Source organism: Strix aluco, chromosome 9 (genome assembly GCF_031877795.1).
Source record: "Strix aluco isolate bStrAlu1 chromosome 9, bStrAlu1.hap1, whole genome shotgun sequence".
Classification (NCBI taxonomy): domain Eukaryota; kingdom Metazoa; phylum Chordata; class Aves; order Strigiformes; family Strigidae; genus Strix; species Strix aluco.
In genome coordinates, this window is record NC_133939.1 from 21536452 (window position 1) to 21551282 (window position 14831).

The 14831-nt window shown below is 41.7% G+C and overlaps 1 protein-coding gene across 2 annotated transcripts in view; it reads left to right on the forward strand.

Annotated features, from left to right (window-relative positions):
- MCF2L2 (MCF.2 cell line derived transforming sequence-like 2) overlaps positions 1–14831 on the forward strand; it is a 163797-nt gene that overhangs the window by 38391 nt on the left and 110575 nt on the right. For both annotated transcript variants that reach the window (XM_074834159.1, XM_074834160.1), the window contains exons 4-8: positions 1050–1140; positions 2370–2489; positions 7863–7979; positions 10992–11141; positions 13940–14064. In XM_074834159.1, the coding sequence (XP_074690260.1) occupies positions 1050–1140; positions 2370–2489; positions 7863–7979; positions 10992–11141; positions 13940–14064 (603 nt within the window). The remainder of the gene's footprint in view (positions 1–1049; positions 1141–2369; positions 2490–7862; positions 7980–10991; positions 11142–13939; positions 14065–14831) is intronic.

The following is a 14831-nucleotide window of genomic DNA, read 5'->3' on the forward strand; positions in this document are numbered from 1 at the left end:
CACAAAACAACCCATGAAAATGGTGTTGCTGGGTTGCTTCTTGTATGGACAGTGGAAAAGGAATCAAGGAAGTATTTTATACAATTTATTTTGATCTTAATCTGTGATTAGATGTTTGATTGCAGTATGTCCTTTGATTATGACATTTATATGCTTTCATCCTGCCTCTGGTTTGTTCTGAGATGACTGAGCCATCCTGCTAGAATTAAGTTTCTGGGGATTTTTCTCAGTGTGTGCTTATTAGCTTCCAGCTTCCAAGGACTCCTCTCCAACTCCAAGCACTCTTGAAAGGCAGAGAGTAGAGCAGTCCCACTGAAGCTCTGCACATCAAAGTGAGATTTTTGGGAGAGAGAAAGAGGATGGGATATTTATGAGGTCTACATAGATGTAGATCAAATCAATGCCATCTAGATCCTCCTTGAAAAGTACTGAGAAGGAACAGTAACTGTTATTCTAGGCAATATGTTAAAAGGATACTTCTGAATGACTTGTAACTCTAGAACCCGTTTGTGTTGGCAAGATATATCTCGTCAATTCCCGCTTTGCCTACTAGAATTCCTGGGGCATAGTGTACACAGGCAAGGTGGTGACAGTAGTGGGATACTGACTCCCTGGAGCTAAGTGCCCCTGTCAGATGTCAGCATACCTGGAGAATGAAGACTAAAGTGGGGCATCTAATAACTTGAATTATTTTGCAGAGAAAACAAGATCTGAAGTTTATGTCTTCAATACAGCACAGTGTGATTCGTGATCCTGAACTATTCATATCACCTAGATTTAGCAGCAGAGTAGCATAGCAGCTGAGAGATTTAGCAGATAAAATATTCATGTTTTGTGTAAGCTGCTAGCCTTACGCTGGAAAGAGAAAATTTGCCGGCTTTCATTTTCATGTGAATTTCTGCCAAATATTCATTCTTTCCACTGTACGTTGCATTTTCATAATGGGCTTAGAGGGTGATCTGACGGAGGCTGTGTTTTGCTGCAGTACACTTTCTTGGAACGGGAGTATCTCCATGTAACCCAGCATACTTATTTAATCTATTTTGCAGTCTGGAGGCTGCCAGCATCGGATTTATCATCATCATAGACAGACGACGGGACAAATGGAGCGCAGTCAAGGCATCCCTGACACGGATAGCAGTAAGTGCTTGCTTTTGTTATTTATCTTCTATAAATTAAAATTATCTACTGTGAACCTTCAGCACAGGATACAGTCTTGTGTGCTCATTTTTTGCTCCCATTTTCTGTCTGTGGATGCAGATTCTCCCCTGCCCTGAAGCTCATGAGTGTTAAATAAGAGAGGGAGGAAGCTGCAGTAACAAATTACACAGCCTTCTTTACTGCTGAATTAGGAAAAATTCCTTATTTGCTGGGTTGACTGCAGTATAAATTCTAGTAATTTGAAGTTGATTCCTAGAAGAGTATAACAGAGGTACCCTTCTGCGCACTGAGGAGTGATGACGTGGCCTGCTTATGAAAGAAACAGATCCCAAGGGACTTGTGTTTGCGTGGTAGCAAGCGATCTCTGTCAGAAACTTGTAATAGCTTATTATATCTCATTTGCAAAAGTCGGAGCTAAGCACTGATTTTCAGTCTTAATAAAAGCACCTGGTTTTATGCATGTTATCAGGAACATGTGCTGTGTGAGGATCGAGAGCTTATACACAGAGGTTTAGGATGGAGGGATGACCAAGGCGACTTTGAGTTCTTTCAAAGAATTTAGACAGAACTGCTTTTCATTCTCAGTTCTTTTTAGCTGCTTTCTTGTAGAAATTTTTGGTTTTTATGCTTGATGAGCTCAGGACTCCGTGAGAGGTGTAGGCTGGGTGTTGCAGACAGGGCCATGTCTGATGAATGTGTTGAGCGCCTGTGTGTGGGAAAAATATGTGAGGTTAAAAAGATTAAAAACCCTTTCCAGAGTGGGAAGCTAGGTCAGCCTAGGGAATTCATCTGTGCCACCAGCTTCTTTCATCAAGTCCAACGTGGGTGGCCAGTTTTGCCCTCTAGTGGCTGCAGCCTAGAAAAATGGGAAAACCTGCGGTGTCGTAGTGCAAAGGGGGATTGGTGTGGTTCAGGTATGGGGGAAGAAGGCACCAGTGCAGAAACTTCAGAGCTCTCTGCTAAATCCATATCAGAAAACAATGTATGGCTGGGCAGTAAAATCCATGGGCCAGTCTTTCTATTGGCTTTGGAGACTGTGACGATGAGCATGTGCTGAATGGACCAGCTGATATTATTAGCAGCTGGACTGAACAAGGTTCAGTAAATCCTACTTGCTTTGCCCTCTTTAGGAAACACTTGGCTGAAAATTCCCTTGGCCTTCCTGTAAGGCAGAATTGTGCTTTCTAATAGTTCTATATTTCTTGCAGGGAGCATTTCCAGGAAACCTGCAGCTGGTGTTTGTCCTGCGACCCTCACGCTTTATCCAAAGGACAATCGCTGACATTGGCATTAAACTCTATCGAGATGACTTTAAAATGAAGGTACCGGTAAGCATGCATTTTTTTGGTCCATGTGTTTTCTTTACCTTCATGTCTGCAGTTCTTAGGTATCAGCAATTTCTCATAACCCAGTAACAGAAATTTGATTGCAAGTGGCAACAGGGGATTGTTATCTGGGTCTGTATGGTGTATATAATAGTAGTGCCAAAGAGTTAATTACCAGTGGATGCTTCACAGTATTTAATGGACATGTTTCCATGTGGAAGGTCAGTCTAGTTATAAAATGTGACTTGATTTTTAAGTTTTGATATCTTAACTCAGTGGAGCTGTTCTCCTGATATATGCAGAGGTAGATCTTCTCAGTCCAGTGACAAACATAAGTATTTAGGACTACAGAGCAGTGAAAGGCTAGGGCTGAATTCTGCCCTATTTTATGAATTAATCATGGGACTACTGACAGTGCCTCTGTTAAGTGCTTGTATAGCATTGCCTATTCTTAATGCCTTTTATGATCCCCATGCCCTCACGATTAGAAAATTTGTTTTTTACCTCTTTTTATATGCACCTGGCATGCTCTAGGTTGATGAGAATGTGATTTGAAGCAGGTTATCAATCCTGAAACAGTTTAAGTTTTAGATTATTCTGTGAGAGCTCTTTTGGGAGTTGTTCCTAGCTGCATGTTTGCATGTGGTTTCAAAGTGTTTTATAAATAAACCTGAATTATGATTATTGATGGTATTTCATCCTGGACCAGACTCATACTGTGTTCCACAGTGACATTACTGGAGTGATTTCATATAATTGTTTTGGATTTTGCTTGTGGCTTTATATTGTTTTGCAAAAGACCCATGGCTCTCCTCCAACAAATCCTAGCTCTGTCAATACCTAAGTTTGAAGTTCAGGTGCTTAAGACACTTTATGCTTCTTCTGAAGTAAGAGACAGCAGCCTGTTCATTACAATGCATACAGAAAAAGAACCATGAATATTCATTTGGTTATTGTAGATTAAATTGCAATGTTGACTGTAGTTTGGCAAGGGTGGCTTTTTGGTAATTAAAATGCAAAATTGATGTAAAAGATGTATGCATGATTACAAAACAAAATCTTTTAATTTTATAGTACCTTAAAAAATGAATGTTCCTGTATTTAATAAGGCACAATCTGTTACCATAGCAACTCTTGTACCAGTGACTGCAGCCCAGAAAGGGACAACTTCATCGAGGACTAGCATTTTCTAACAATTCAGCATCTTCTATACTTTAAGCAATTTATTTGATGACAGTGTTGCATTTCAAAGCCAACTTGAAACTATCAAAGTTGGAAGGGAGGTTAATTCTAGGCAGGGGTCAAACACTGCATTAAGTATTAAATAGTAACTTACCTTTCTTACAGACAGGAAAATCAAGATATGAGTTTAGTTTGGGGTCGTCTTGGACATTCAGATTTTGAGCCATCTTGGGTATGTCCACAGAGCTCTTAGAGAGCAGTCTTACAAAAACTAAGAGCATGATATGCTTGCTGCTAGATCTGCCTGCCTCCTGCCTAGATATCTGTAGACAGCCTGTCAGATTTATATGCAGGCTGTCCACATGTGTGTGATGTTATTACAAGTTGCTTAGGGTTGTGCTAAAGGTGTCCTACATCCCTGGGGTCTGCCATACTCTCTGGAGGGGTCTTTCACCTGTGTTTGCAGCCCACCCTAAAAAGACCATCTGGGCATTCCCCTGTGTACCCCACTTTCAGAACAGGTAAGTTACTGAGAGAACATCTATTTGTTCCCCTTGAAAACAGGATCCTACATGCCAAGCATGAGAACAGGGCCAGAGAGTTCTTGTCCCATGGGAGATATACTTACTCAAGGAATTGGGTATTAGTACCTATCTTTAATACCACCATTATCTTTTAAATTGTTTACAGGTTGTTTGTTCATGTTGTGCGTTTGGCACTATGACAACATTAATGTCATAACTGGGCCGTGGATGGGTTGCATTTCCTATCACAACTATAAGTGAGTCAGGGCCAGGATATGAGCATTCAAAAGGGGCTTTGGAATATGGTGTGCATTTGTTAAGGAAACATTTGTTGAAGAGTTTATCTGAGCTATCAGACTGCAAAAGTGTTCAATAAAATAGATTTGCTGGGTTAAATCAACACTGGATTGAGTAGAAGCCAGAAGATCAAACAGGAGCAGGAAATAAAGGCCGAAATAATAAACCAGACACCATAAGGAAATGCAGGATTTATATAACTTATTGACATACAAATGTGGTTAATTAAACTTCCTGAGGTTAATCTCTATTGCAATAGTGATTTGATTAAATATCATTACCCATGAGCAAGATACAGAAATGTAGGAGATACACCAGGGTTCACCTGAGAGAAAATCTGGCAATTCCAAAGGAACACCCGGAGATTTACTTAAGGAACCTTCCATCATGGGAAGTGAATTAAAGCATCTTCAAAGCATACACAACAGGCTGAGTAATCTGCCTATAGTAGGCACTTCTTTGACCTTTGTGGACTGTGACTTCTTTCAGATGGCCTAACCCATCATGAAGCAACCCCAGAGCAGCTCTGTGTTCCACGCTGACCTGCTTATGCAGACCCTTCTCTTCTAAACTGCTACTCTCTTGTATTCTCCAGCTTACTGAACATGGTTGTCTTCAGTTGGGCAAGAAGTATGGGAGATGCTAATGCTCTGTAAGATTGGTTTCTTAGACGGATGTTGGATTGCTCCTAGGCTTTCTCCTGCAGAGATGCCTACAGGGTGAAGACTTGTGCTCTGTTGGGTAGCACCACAGCTGGCAATATTAATAGATTTGCTTTGTGACTCATGCTGAGCATATCAGGTTAAAGCAAACATCTTCCTAAAAGAAAAGTGCATGACAATGTTCCTCTGTAGTTTCAGTCAAGTTTGGAGTATCAAAAGATTTCCAACTTGTCGTCAACATCTCTGAGGCTACTCCAACATGATGTAGTTTTTTGAGTTTTCTGGCTTTGATCATAATAAAACAGCATTTGGTAACATATCCAGGGAGTAGTTTGCCCTTTAGCTTTGGCTGAGGTATTCTGTGTTTTCTTTGCCTCAGTTTCTTCACCAACAAGGTTTCCTGGCCTCTATGTTTAGGAGCAGGGTTCAAAGAGAAGATGAGCTGCTGGAAGTGAAAAAGAATTGAGTCAGAGACTACTTGAGAATGTTCAACCCATACAGGTCCATGAGACCAGATTTATCTCCCACAATGTTCTTGTATCCAAGTTAGGATGTTAAAGTCTGGATGCGTGGACAACTAGATGGATTTAAAACCTAGTTGCGTGATTGGGCTCAGAGGGAAATGGTTAATGGGTCATACTCTACCTAGAGGTGGGTGACAAGAGTGGTGTAGTGATATTTGCTGGGACCTGCCCTGTTTAACATCTTTATCAAGGACCTGGAAGAGGCAACAGGGTGCACTGTCATCAAGTCTGCAGATGACACTAAACTGAGAGAAGCAGTTGGTACACTCAGACAGGACCACTGGAACATAAGATCAAGGAATGGGCTGACCAGCATATTATGAAATACAAAAGGGACAAATGCAAAGTTCTGCAACTGGGAAGGACTTCCTTCCTCAAGAAGGAAGAACCCGTGTTTTTCCCTCCCAACAATACAACAGTGTTGTATTGTTGACAATATAGGCGGTAGCCTGAATGTCTGGGGAGCAACTCTGCTGAGAAGGACCTGGGAACTTGGTAGACAGCAAGCTGTACGTGAACCACCAGTGTGCACTGGCAGCAAAGGAAGCTATCAGCATCTTGCATTAGCAGCAACAGTATTAACAGGAGCACAGGTGGCAGATTGAGACAAGCGATTATCACCCTTTACTTGGTTCTCATTAGGTCACACCGAGAATACCCTGTCCAGTTTTGGTCCCCTCAGTACAAGAAAAATATTAATCTGAAGTGAGGTCAACAGAGAGCCATCAAGAAGGTCAGAGTCATGTGCTCTATACGGAGATGCTGAGGGAACTGGGCTTGTCTAGCCTGGAGAAGGGAAGGCTTGGGAGGTTAATAGGACATAACAGCAGCTTTTCAGTCCCTCCAAGCAGGTTACTGAGAGCATACAGCCAGGTTGTGCATGACAGTAGGACAAGAGATAACTGACATAAAGTGAAATAAGGGCACTTCTGACTTGATATAAGGAAAAACTTTTCTACCAAAGAGATAATCAGGCAGTGGACTAGACTGCCCAAAGAGGTTGTACAGTCTCAATCTTTGGAGGTTTTTAAGACCCAGGTGGATAAAGCCCTGAGCAACCTGGTTTGATCTCACAGCTGACCCAGCTTTGAGAAAGAAGTTGAACTACAGACCTGAGGTTCCTGCCAACCTGAATTATTCTAGAGTGATTCTGTAACAAAGATCAGCTAAAAACCTTTTCAGATTCATTCTCAAGGGTTTTCTTAGAGCACTGTTGGCCTAGAATATACATCCTCTTGCCTCCATACATCTGTGCTCATCTCATTGTCCACAGTGCTTACAAGTGTACTTACTATGCTCCCCTGGAGCCTGCTAACAGGCATAGCCAGTTATCCTTTCTTTAAACAGCAGAGTGAAATAATACATTTGACATATATTAAAGTCTAAGGCTTAACATTTCTAGTCGTTTGTGCTCAACGTCTTTTTTTTCGGTTGCTGAAATCATGGAGTATTTTCTAGCTGTTAGAACAACAAGGCATAATTAAATACATGTATGCTATTTGTGTAACCACTTGTGTTGCCAGATTTACAGTGGTCACCAAAAGGTAGTACCATTTACCTGAAGCTGAATGCAGCTCTGCTTTTGCTTTCATTAAGTACATCTAGTGGTAAGGAGACTCTTTAAAGTAAGAAAATGGATTTAAGTTTGTCTCTCCTTTCTCTTTCATCATGGTTTAAAATGGAATAACGCCAGTGAACTCAGTGGACATACAATGCTATAAAAATGATACAACTGAAAGGAAAATCTTATTCTCACTGATCTCATTTCAGCACTTCCCTGGATCAAGTGGTTGGTGTTGAGGAAGCTGCTTAACCTGCCCACTCCTCCATTTCTCTGGAAATAACAGTTATCTAGAAAATATATAAATTATTTGATGGAAGCTTGTGTGAACATTATAAATACCATACTTTTGCTCTTGATGCACATGCAAAATGACTGCATTCTCAGCCTAGCAAGGAGCAAAATGATGTCAAATTATGGTTAGTTCAAGAATGTACATGTTGAGAAGGCAAAATCTATTGGAAATAAACTGTGGCCATTGCATGAACAAATACATAATGAGAAATCACTGCCTATGGTGGAACGGCAGTTTGGTCATATATGTTTAAGGCAAACCCAGATACTAGGAACAATGATTGAAAGGTCTTGTTATTTCTCTCAGGCCATTGTGTTTGGATTCATTTCAGATCATCATGTTAAATTCTGTCTCTGATCTGCATGGCTATATTGACAAAAGTCAGCTGACCCGGGAGCTGGGAGGAACCCTGGAGTATGGCCACAGTCAGTGGATACATCACCGAACTGTGAGTATTGGTGTTGTTCTTCCACATATCTACACCCAGAATTGTCCAGATGACGAATGTAGAGCAACCATTAAGTAGTAACATTTCCACTGCATTTCAGCCTACGGATTGTGCTAGGGACTCATGGAAAGAGGAAAGCCATGACTCAAATAGAGAAAGGTAAATTCCCCAAAAGTTCATAATAGAACTAGTAATCTGTATCTCCCTGTCGACCTGGACTAGGGCCTAACAGTGTCATAGTATTTTTACTCAGAAGACCCTTTGGCACATTCTTAGCTTTTGAATAATTGATGAGATTCATAGACCTTCAGCTCATGGTTGAAGTTGAACATACGCTTTAGCATTTTACTGAATCAGAGGTCAAAATTCTCGCCTTAGTGATTAATTATGTCCATGTTTTTAAGAGGAAAACTCAAGACACTAGATTTTATTTTCCTTTGTTTTCATTTCTGTGCTACATGAGCATGCACTCCAGCTGGGACTTTTTCTATTGCCTTTAAGAAAACTTGTTACAGGTTTGATTTTTTGTTCCTTTTTGGGCTGATTAATGCATTTCAGTGGCTGCTTCAAAACAATATAAACAATTGATTATGGTGCCCAGAAAAGGTGACAGTTTACAAAAAACAGACGCCAAACTCTGGCACATTAGCAACCAAAATACTGTATCATCCTATCTAAGCAAAAATGGACAAAGCTGGGTCCTGATCCTGGAAAATGAATTAATTTCCTGGAGACTGTATGCAATGTTTGCATATGCCTTTGTGGGTCTACCTGCAAGGCTGGTATGTCAGAGCTCATATCTAAGTAGGCCCAATGTTTTGCAGTGTTCTGAGCAGCCTTGGGTTTGAGTCTGTTGTTGCTGACCTGCACGTTAGGTCTAACACTTGGAAAAAGAGCTTTTCTGAGAAAGCTTTGTTAAGTCAAATCACTTTTGTCACTTCCCTGCTATCACTTTCTGTGCTTTACTGTCCTTATAAAATGAAATTTTACTGTTCTTGAGAACCACCAAATATTTCAGGCTTCTAAATATACAAACACAGAATCTGAATTTCCTCTAACACTGGTTTGCTACAGGCTTGTAGCTAAAGGCTTGAAAAAAAATGAGGAAGGGGAGTAAAAAGAGGCACAACAAAGTCTATATTGTTATTAATGACAAGAGTTTACATAAAGCATGAATATATAGTTTGGTAAAGTGTGCAAACAAAAGTGAGCCAATATTTGAGTTGAGTGTCGCTATGCAACCTCCAGATCTTTTGGTTAAATTTGCTTGAAAAACTTTTACCAAGCACAGAGACGTGAAAAAAGCCCCACAGATGTAACTTAGGTATATGAAACAATTTATGACTAGTACGCACAGGAGAGGGTGGGGACAAGCATGCTATTAAGTGAAACACTGATAAGCTCATGGTGCGTGGTGCGGTCAGCCAAAGAATCTCTGCTGGGTAAGAGGGAAGTGTCAGCCTCTGTGGCAACTTGAAACAACCTGACTTTCAGTCTTGCTGAGCTATGGTCTTTATCCGCTTTGCTGCTTCTCTTAATGTTCTCATGTCTTGTCCCACCAGTGCTGCTTTTCTGAAACAGCTTTACACTGTTGATAAATGGTAGCGACACAGCAATCTCACAACGTTGTTCTTTGTTTCTGCTTTCTTGTCTTGAATGACTAGGAGCCTATGAGCTTTCTTGCCCAGAGAGTACATTTTTGGCTTTTAGTAAACGGCCTTTGGTTATGGATGGCTCCATCTGTGTTGCAGTCAGAAGTGTGACATTTCATCCAACTTTAATCCAGTAGCTTCAGTGCTGAGAACAGCAGGCTACAGCTGCTAAGCGCTAAGCCAGAGCATATGTGGGTCTGTACTACTTACGTTGAAAGCAGGCAAGAATTTATGGTAAAAAGGAAAGAAGGCTATGAACTCCTACTAGCATTGCCTCATCTGGGGTGTGTTTCAGATCACATATTTGGACTGTAATTTCTCTCTGCACCTTTTGAATGATGATCAACCTCTAGTTTATTTTGCACTGAGCACACAGTATAATTTTAACTGTCATGGTTGCAAATGAGGAATTCCCATCATTGCTGGAGAAGGGAATGCAACTCGCAACAACTATGTAGTGTTGGACTGGGTGTAAGAGCATCCCTAGTGCTGTTGACTGACTCAAACTGTTGGGTGTGTTAGATCAAAAAGTGTAAAAAATAAAGAGGTATACAGGACAACACAGTCTCTAAAGAAATTGGGGCATGATCATGAAAAAACATCCCATGCAGTTACTTGCTATTAGATATAAAGGTTTTAATCACGTCACAAGTCTGAACAATATATTCTACTCTGAAAAGGCAGCATTGTTTTTAAGCCTTCCTCACTTCCCCTTTCTTCAGTAAAACCACAGATTTCTAACAAGTTTTGTGCTGGTGCACCCAAGAGATAAAGAAACAGCAATGCTCCAATGAATTTATGCATTTTAACTGTATTTGCAGTAAGTTGTTCTGTATTTGTGTAACTAACAGATGGGAGGGAGTGACTGGAATGCATCTAGTACAGATAGGCGGGATGGAGATGCACATTTTCAGAAGTCAGGAGGAAGACAGATTGCTGCTGAATGAACAATGACTGTATAAACATAAATGTAAAAAGGCTTTGCAGAGTCTCCTCAACTTAAATAAAGCCTTAATTAAAATTCTAAATACAGCAGAATTTCCCAGCAAGCATGGGCAGAGGATCTGAAGTTCCAGTCCTGGCTTTGAAGCTGATGTCCTCTGTGGTTTAATTATGTCTGTTAAGTTCTGGGAGTTCCCCAGCTAGTTCATGGAGATGACAATACTTGTAGGCCTGTGAAAAGATCATTTGTGACACAGAACTTAATTTGTAACTTTAAGCATATCCACCCAAAAAAGCGCAACACGACCAGCTTTACAGGCATGTAATACTTGCAGCGCAGTGTGCCTGAAGGACTAAGCATTGTTAAAAGGCTAAGGGTAAATAACCAGTCTGTGACTTTATGCTCTTGCTTTTCCAGGCTATTGAAAACTTTGCAATGACAGTAAAAACAACAGCACAGATGCTACAGACCTTTGGAACAGACCTAGCAGAGACTGAACTTCCCAACGATGTGCAGTGCACAGAGGAGCTCCTCTCCGCACACACTGACCACCATAGCAAGCTGAAGGTGAATGTTGTCTCATGACAGCTCCATCAGCGTAATATATGGTTTTTGATTTAACAATTTTCTGCCATCATTTGGGAGTCCATTGTCTGGAAAGTACTGAAGAGGAGAGAAACCTGGGTTCAGGAGGTCAATTTGATTCCACTACGAAAAAGGATTTTTTACGGCTTCAGGAATGATAGAACAGGGAAATGTCACTTCTACTCTATGAGAGGGTGTGATGGGCTCACATCTGGAATAGCATGGGTTCATCAGAAAGGATGAACTTACACCGGAGCAAATGGTAGAGAACATCTGTGAGGATAATCCTAGAATAGACAGAATGATCTAACTAGATGATGACTGTCATTTTGTTTTTAAAAAAAAAGGTTGAGGCATATTTAGCTTTGCATAGTAAGGCTCAGAAGAAAACATTACTGCTGTCAACAAACACCTTAGGTAAAACACAAGAGAAAAAAATACTACTTAAGCTATATAAGCACAAAAACAAGTTTTATGCAAGAACTGTGCAGTGATGTGGGGACTCCTCAGCTGACATGTTAATGTTTGAGCTTCATTGTCCTTTTCATTGCTCATCCTTCATGCTGTGAAGATGCCTTCTTCTGTGGATGACTCCTTGATAGCTGATGTACTGTGGTTTAGCATGTCACAATGTTGCTTAAGGAAATGCCATTAAGTGCAGTGTCTCAGCACAGTCTCTCAGCTCACAGAACGATCTGTGACACACATTCAATTTGGAGTAGAATAATTTATTCTGTAAGTTGCCTGGTCAGAAATGCAATCTGCTCAGAAATTATATATTATTCCTTTTCTCAGTTTCCGCATTTCTAAACATATCATCTTTGGTAGAGCATTTATATTTTGTTCCAAGTATTTGATACCTATGAAAGAATCCTCCTTTCAGCATTACTATGTTCATCGAATCATAGAATGGTTTGGGTTGGAAGGGACCTTAAAGATCACCCAGTCCCAACCCCCCTGCCATGGGCAGGGACACCTTCCACTAGACCAGGTTGCTCAAAGCCCCGTCCAACCTGGGCTTGAACCCTTCCAGGGAGGGGGCAGCCACAACCTCTCTGGGCAACATGGTCCAGTGCCTCACCACACTCACAATGAAGAATTTATTCCTTATATGTAATCTAAATCTCCCCTCTTTCAGTTTAAAACCACTGCTCCTCGTCCTATCCCTACACCCCCTGATAAAGAGTCCCTCCCCAGCCTTCCTGTAGCCCCTTTTAAGTAGTAAAAGGCCACTAGAAGGTCTCCATGGAGCCTTCTCTTCTCCAGGCTGAACAACCCTAACTCTCTCAGCCCATCCTCATAAGGGAGGTGCTCCAGCCTCCTGATCATCTTTGTGGTCTCCTCTGGACCTGCTCAAGCAGGTCTGTGTCTTTCTTATGTTGGGGCACAGGTACTCTAGTACTGCCAGTGGGGTCTCATGAGAGCATAGCAGAGGGGGACAGTCACCTCCCTTGACCTGCTGACCACACTTCTCTTGATGCAGCCCAGGATACAGTTGGCTTTCTGGGCTGCGACTGCACATTGCTGGCTCGTAGTCAGTTTTCCATCCACTAACACTCTCAAGTCCTTCCCCACTGGGCTGCTCTCAATCCACTCTTCGCCCAGCCTGTATTTGTGCTTGGGATTGCCCTGACCCATGTGCAGGACCTTGCACTTGGCCTTGTTGAACTCCATGAGGTTTGCACAGGCCCACCTCTCCAGCCTGTCCAGGTCCCTCTGGATGGATCCCTTCCCTCCAACGTATCAACTGCACCACACAGCTTGGTGTCGTCGGTGAACTTGCTGAGGGTGCACTCGATCCCACTGTCCGTGTTCCCAAAGATGCTGAACAGCACTGGTCCCAACACTGACCCCTGAGGAATGCCACTCGTCACTGCTCTCCACTTTGACATCAAGCCATTGACCACAACTCTGACCCATCCATCAAACCCATGTCTCTCCAATTTAGAGACAAGGATGTTGTGTGGGACAGTGTCAAAAGCTTTGCACAAGTCCAGGTAGATGATGTCAGTTGCTCTTCAATTGTTCGCCAGCACTGTAACCCTGTCGTAGAAGTCCACCAAATCTGCCAGGCACGATTTGCCCTCAGTGAAGCCATGCTGGCTGTCACCAATCACCTCCTTATTTTCCATGTGCCCTAGCATATTTTCCAGGAGGATCCACTCCATGATCTTACAGGTGAGACTGACTGGCCTGTAGTTCCCAGGGTCCTCTTTATTTCCCTTTTTAAAAATGGTGGTTATGTTTCCCCTTTTCCAGTCAGTGAGAACTTCACCAGACTGCCACAACTTCTCAAATATGATGGATAGTGGCTTAGTCTCTTCATCCACCAGTTCCCTTGGGACCTGTGGATGCATCTCATCAGGTTCCATGGACTTGTGCACCTTCAGGTTCCTTAGATGGTCTCAAACCTGATCTCCTACAATGGGTGCTTCTTCATTCTTCCAGTCCCCGCCTTTATCTTCTGTGTCTTGGACAGTGTGGCTGGAACCCTTGCTGGTGAAGACTGAGGCAAAAAAAGTTGAGTACCTCAGCCTTTTCCATATCCTGGGTGACCAACTCTCCCTTTTCCTTCCAGAGAGGGCCCGCATTTCCCTTATCTTCCTTTTATCACTGATGTACCTGTAAAAGCCTTTTTTGTTGCCCTTGATGTCCCTGGCCGGAATTAATTCCATCAGATTTAATTCTATCAATTCTATCTACGTTGTCCATCTACAAGATGTGAGCATTGTTAGAATAAGTGCATACAATTTGTTTGGCTTCTTTTTTTTTTCCCTCAGGATGAACTGAAACTGGCTGTGAAGCAGGGGGCCACCCTACTGACATGCATTAGGGAGCCAGTCACCCGAAGTGCCAACAGCAAACTCAGTCCAGATGAACTGGAAAATGTGGCAACAGTAGAAAGGTCAGTGAAGCTAGACTACCTTGTGCAAGTTGCTAATTTATTCCTAAGAAATGCAAGTGTAATTTAAATTATTTAAATATGCAGGTTATCAATTCCCCCTGGTTCAGCTATTCAGGATTTATTGGACAAGTAACTCTGAGAAGGGATTAGTTTTGAGGAAGTTATTTGATTAAACTGTCAAGGCAAGTTCAAACAAGTCCTGAATTTCTTGGTAATTTTTGGTTAGACCACTAACTACCTGGCTGAAGATTTAATGTAGAACTTACTTTCCCCATAACATATGTGTTCTCCAAACTTTCATGCTTGGTTAGAAAGTGGCATCTGAATCCATTGAGATGAGAGGGTATGTGCTTGTGCGTGTCTGTGGAAACACTGGGGGAGGAACAGATGAAGATGACACTCTGAAACATACCCCTTCACAGCTGCATAGAGAGAGAGAGAAACCCCTATTCCTTCCTACAATGCTAGTTATTATCATAAAGCTTTTAGTCACCATGTAGAAGTTTCTGCTGTGCCATGTGATGTAGTGGAAAGAGAAATGCCATGCTAGTGTTTCAGTGTGTCTGCATTCACTAGGAACAAAGCTGCCAAAAGTAAAGCTGAGCTGATATTTTTCACTGAATACTTTAAAATCCTTTAAACAGTCACCCCAAAGGAATTTGCGAATTCATCTTGAATTCAACAACTAGCTTTGATTAAAAACACGTTTTTCAGGGATAGATTGAAAACAGAACTTTGTTTTTGAGAGCAACAGGAGGGAGCTATTG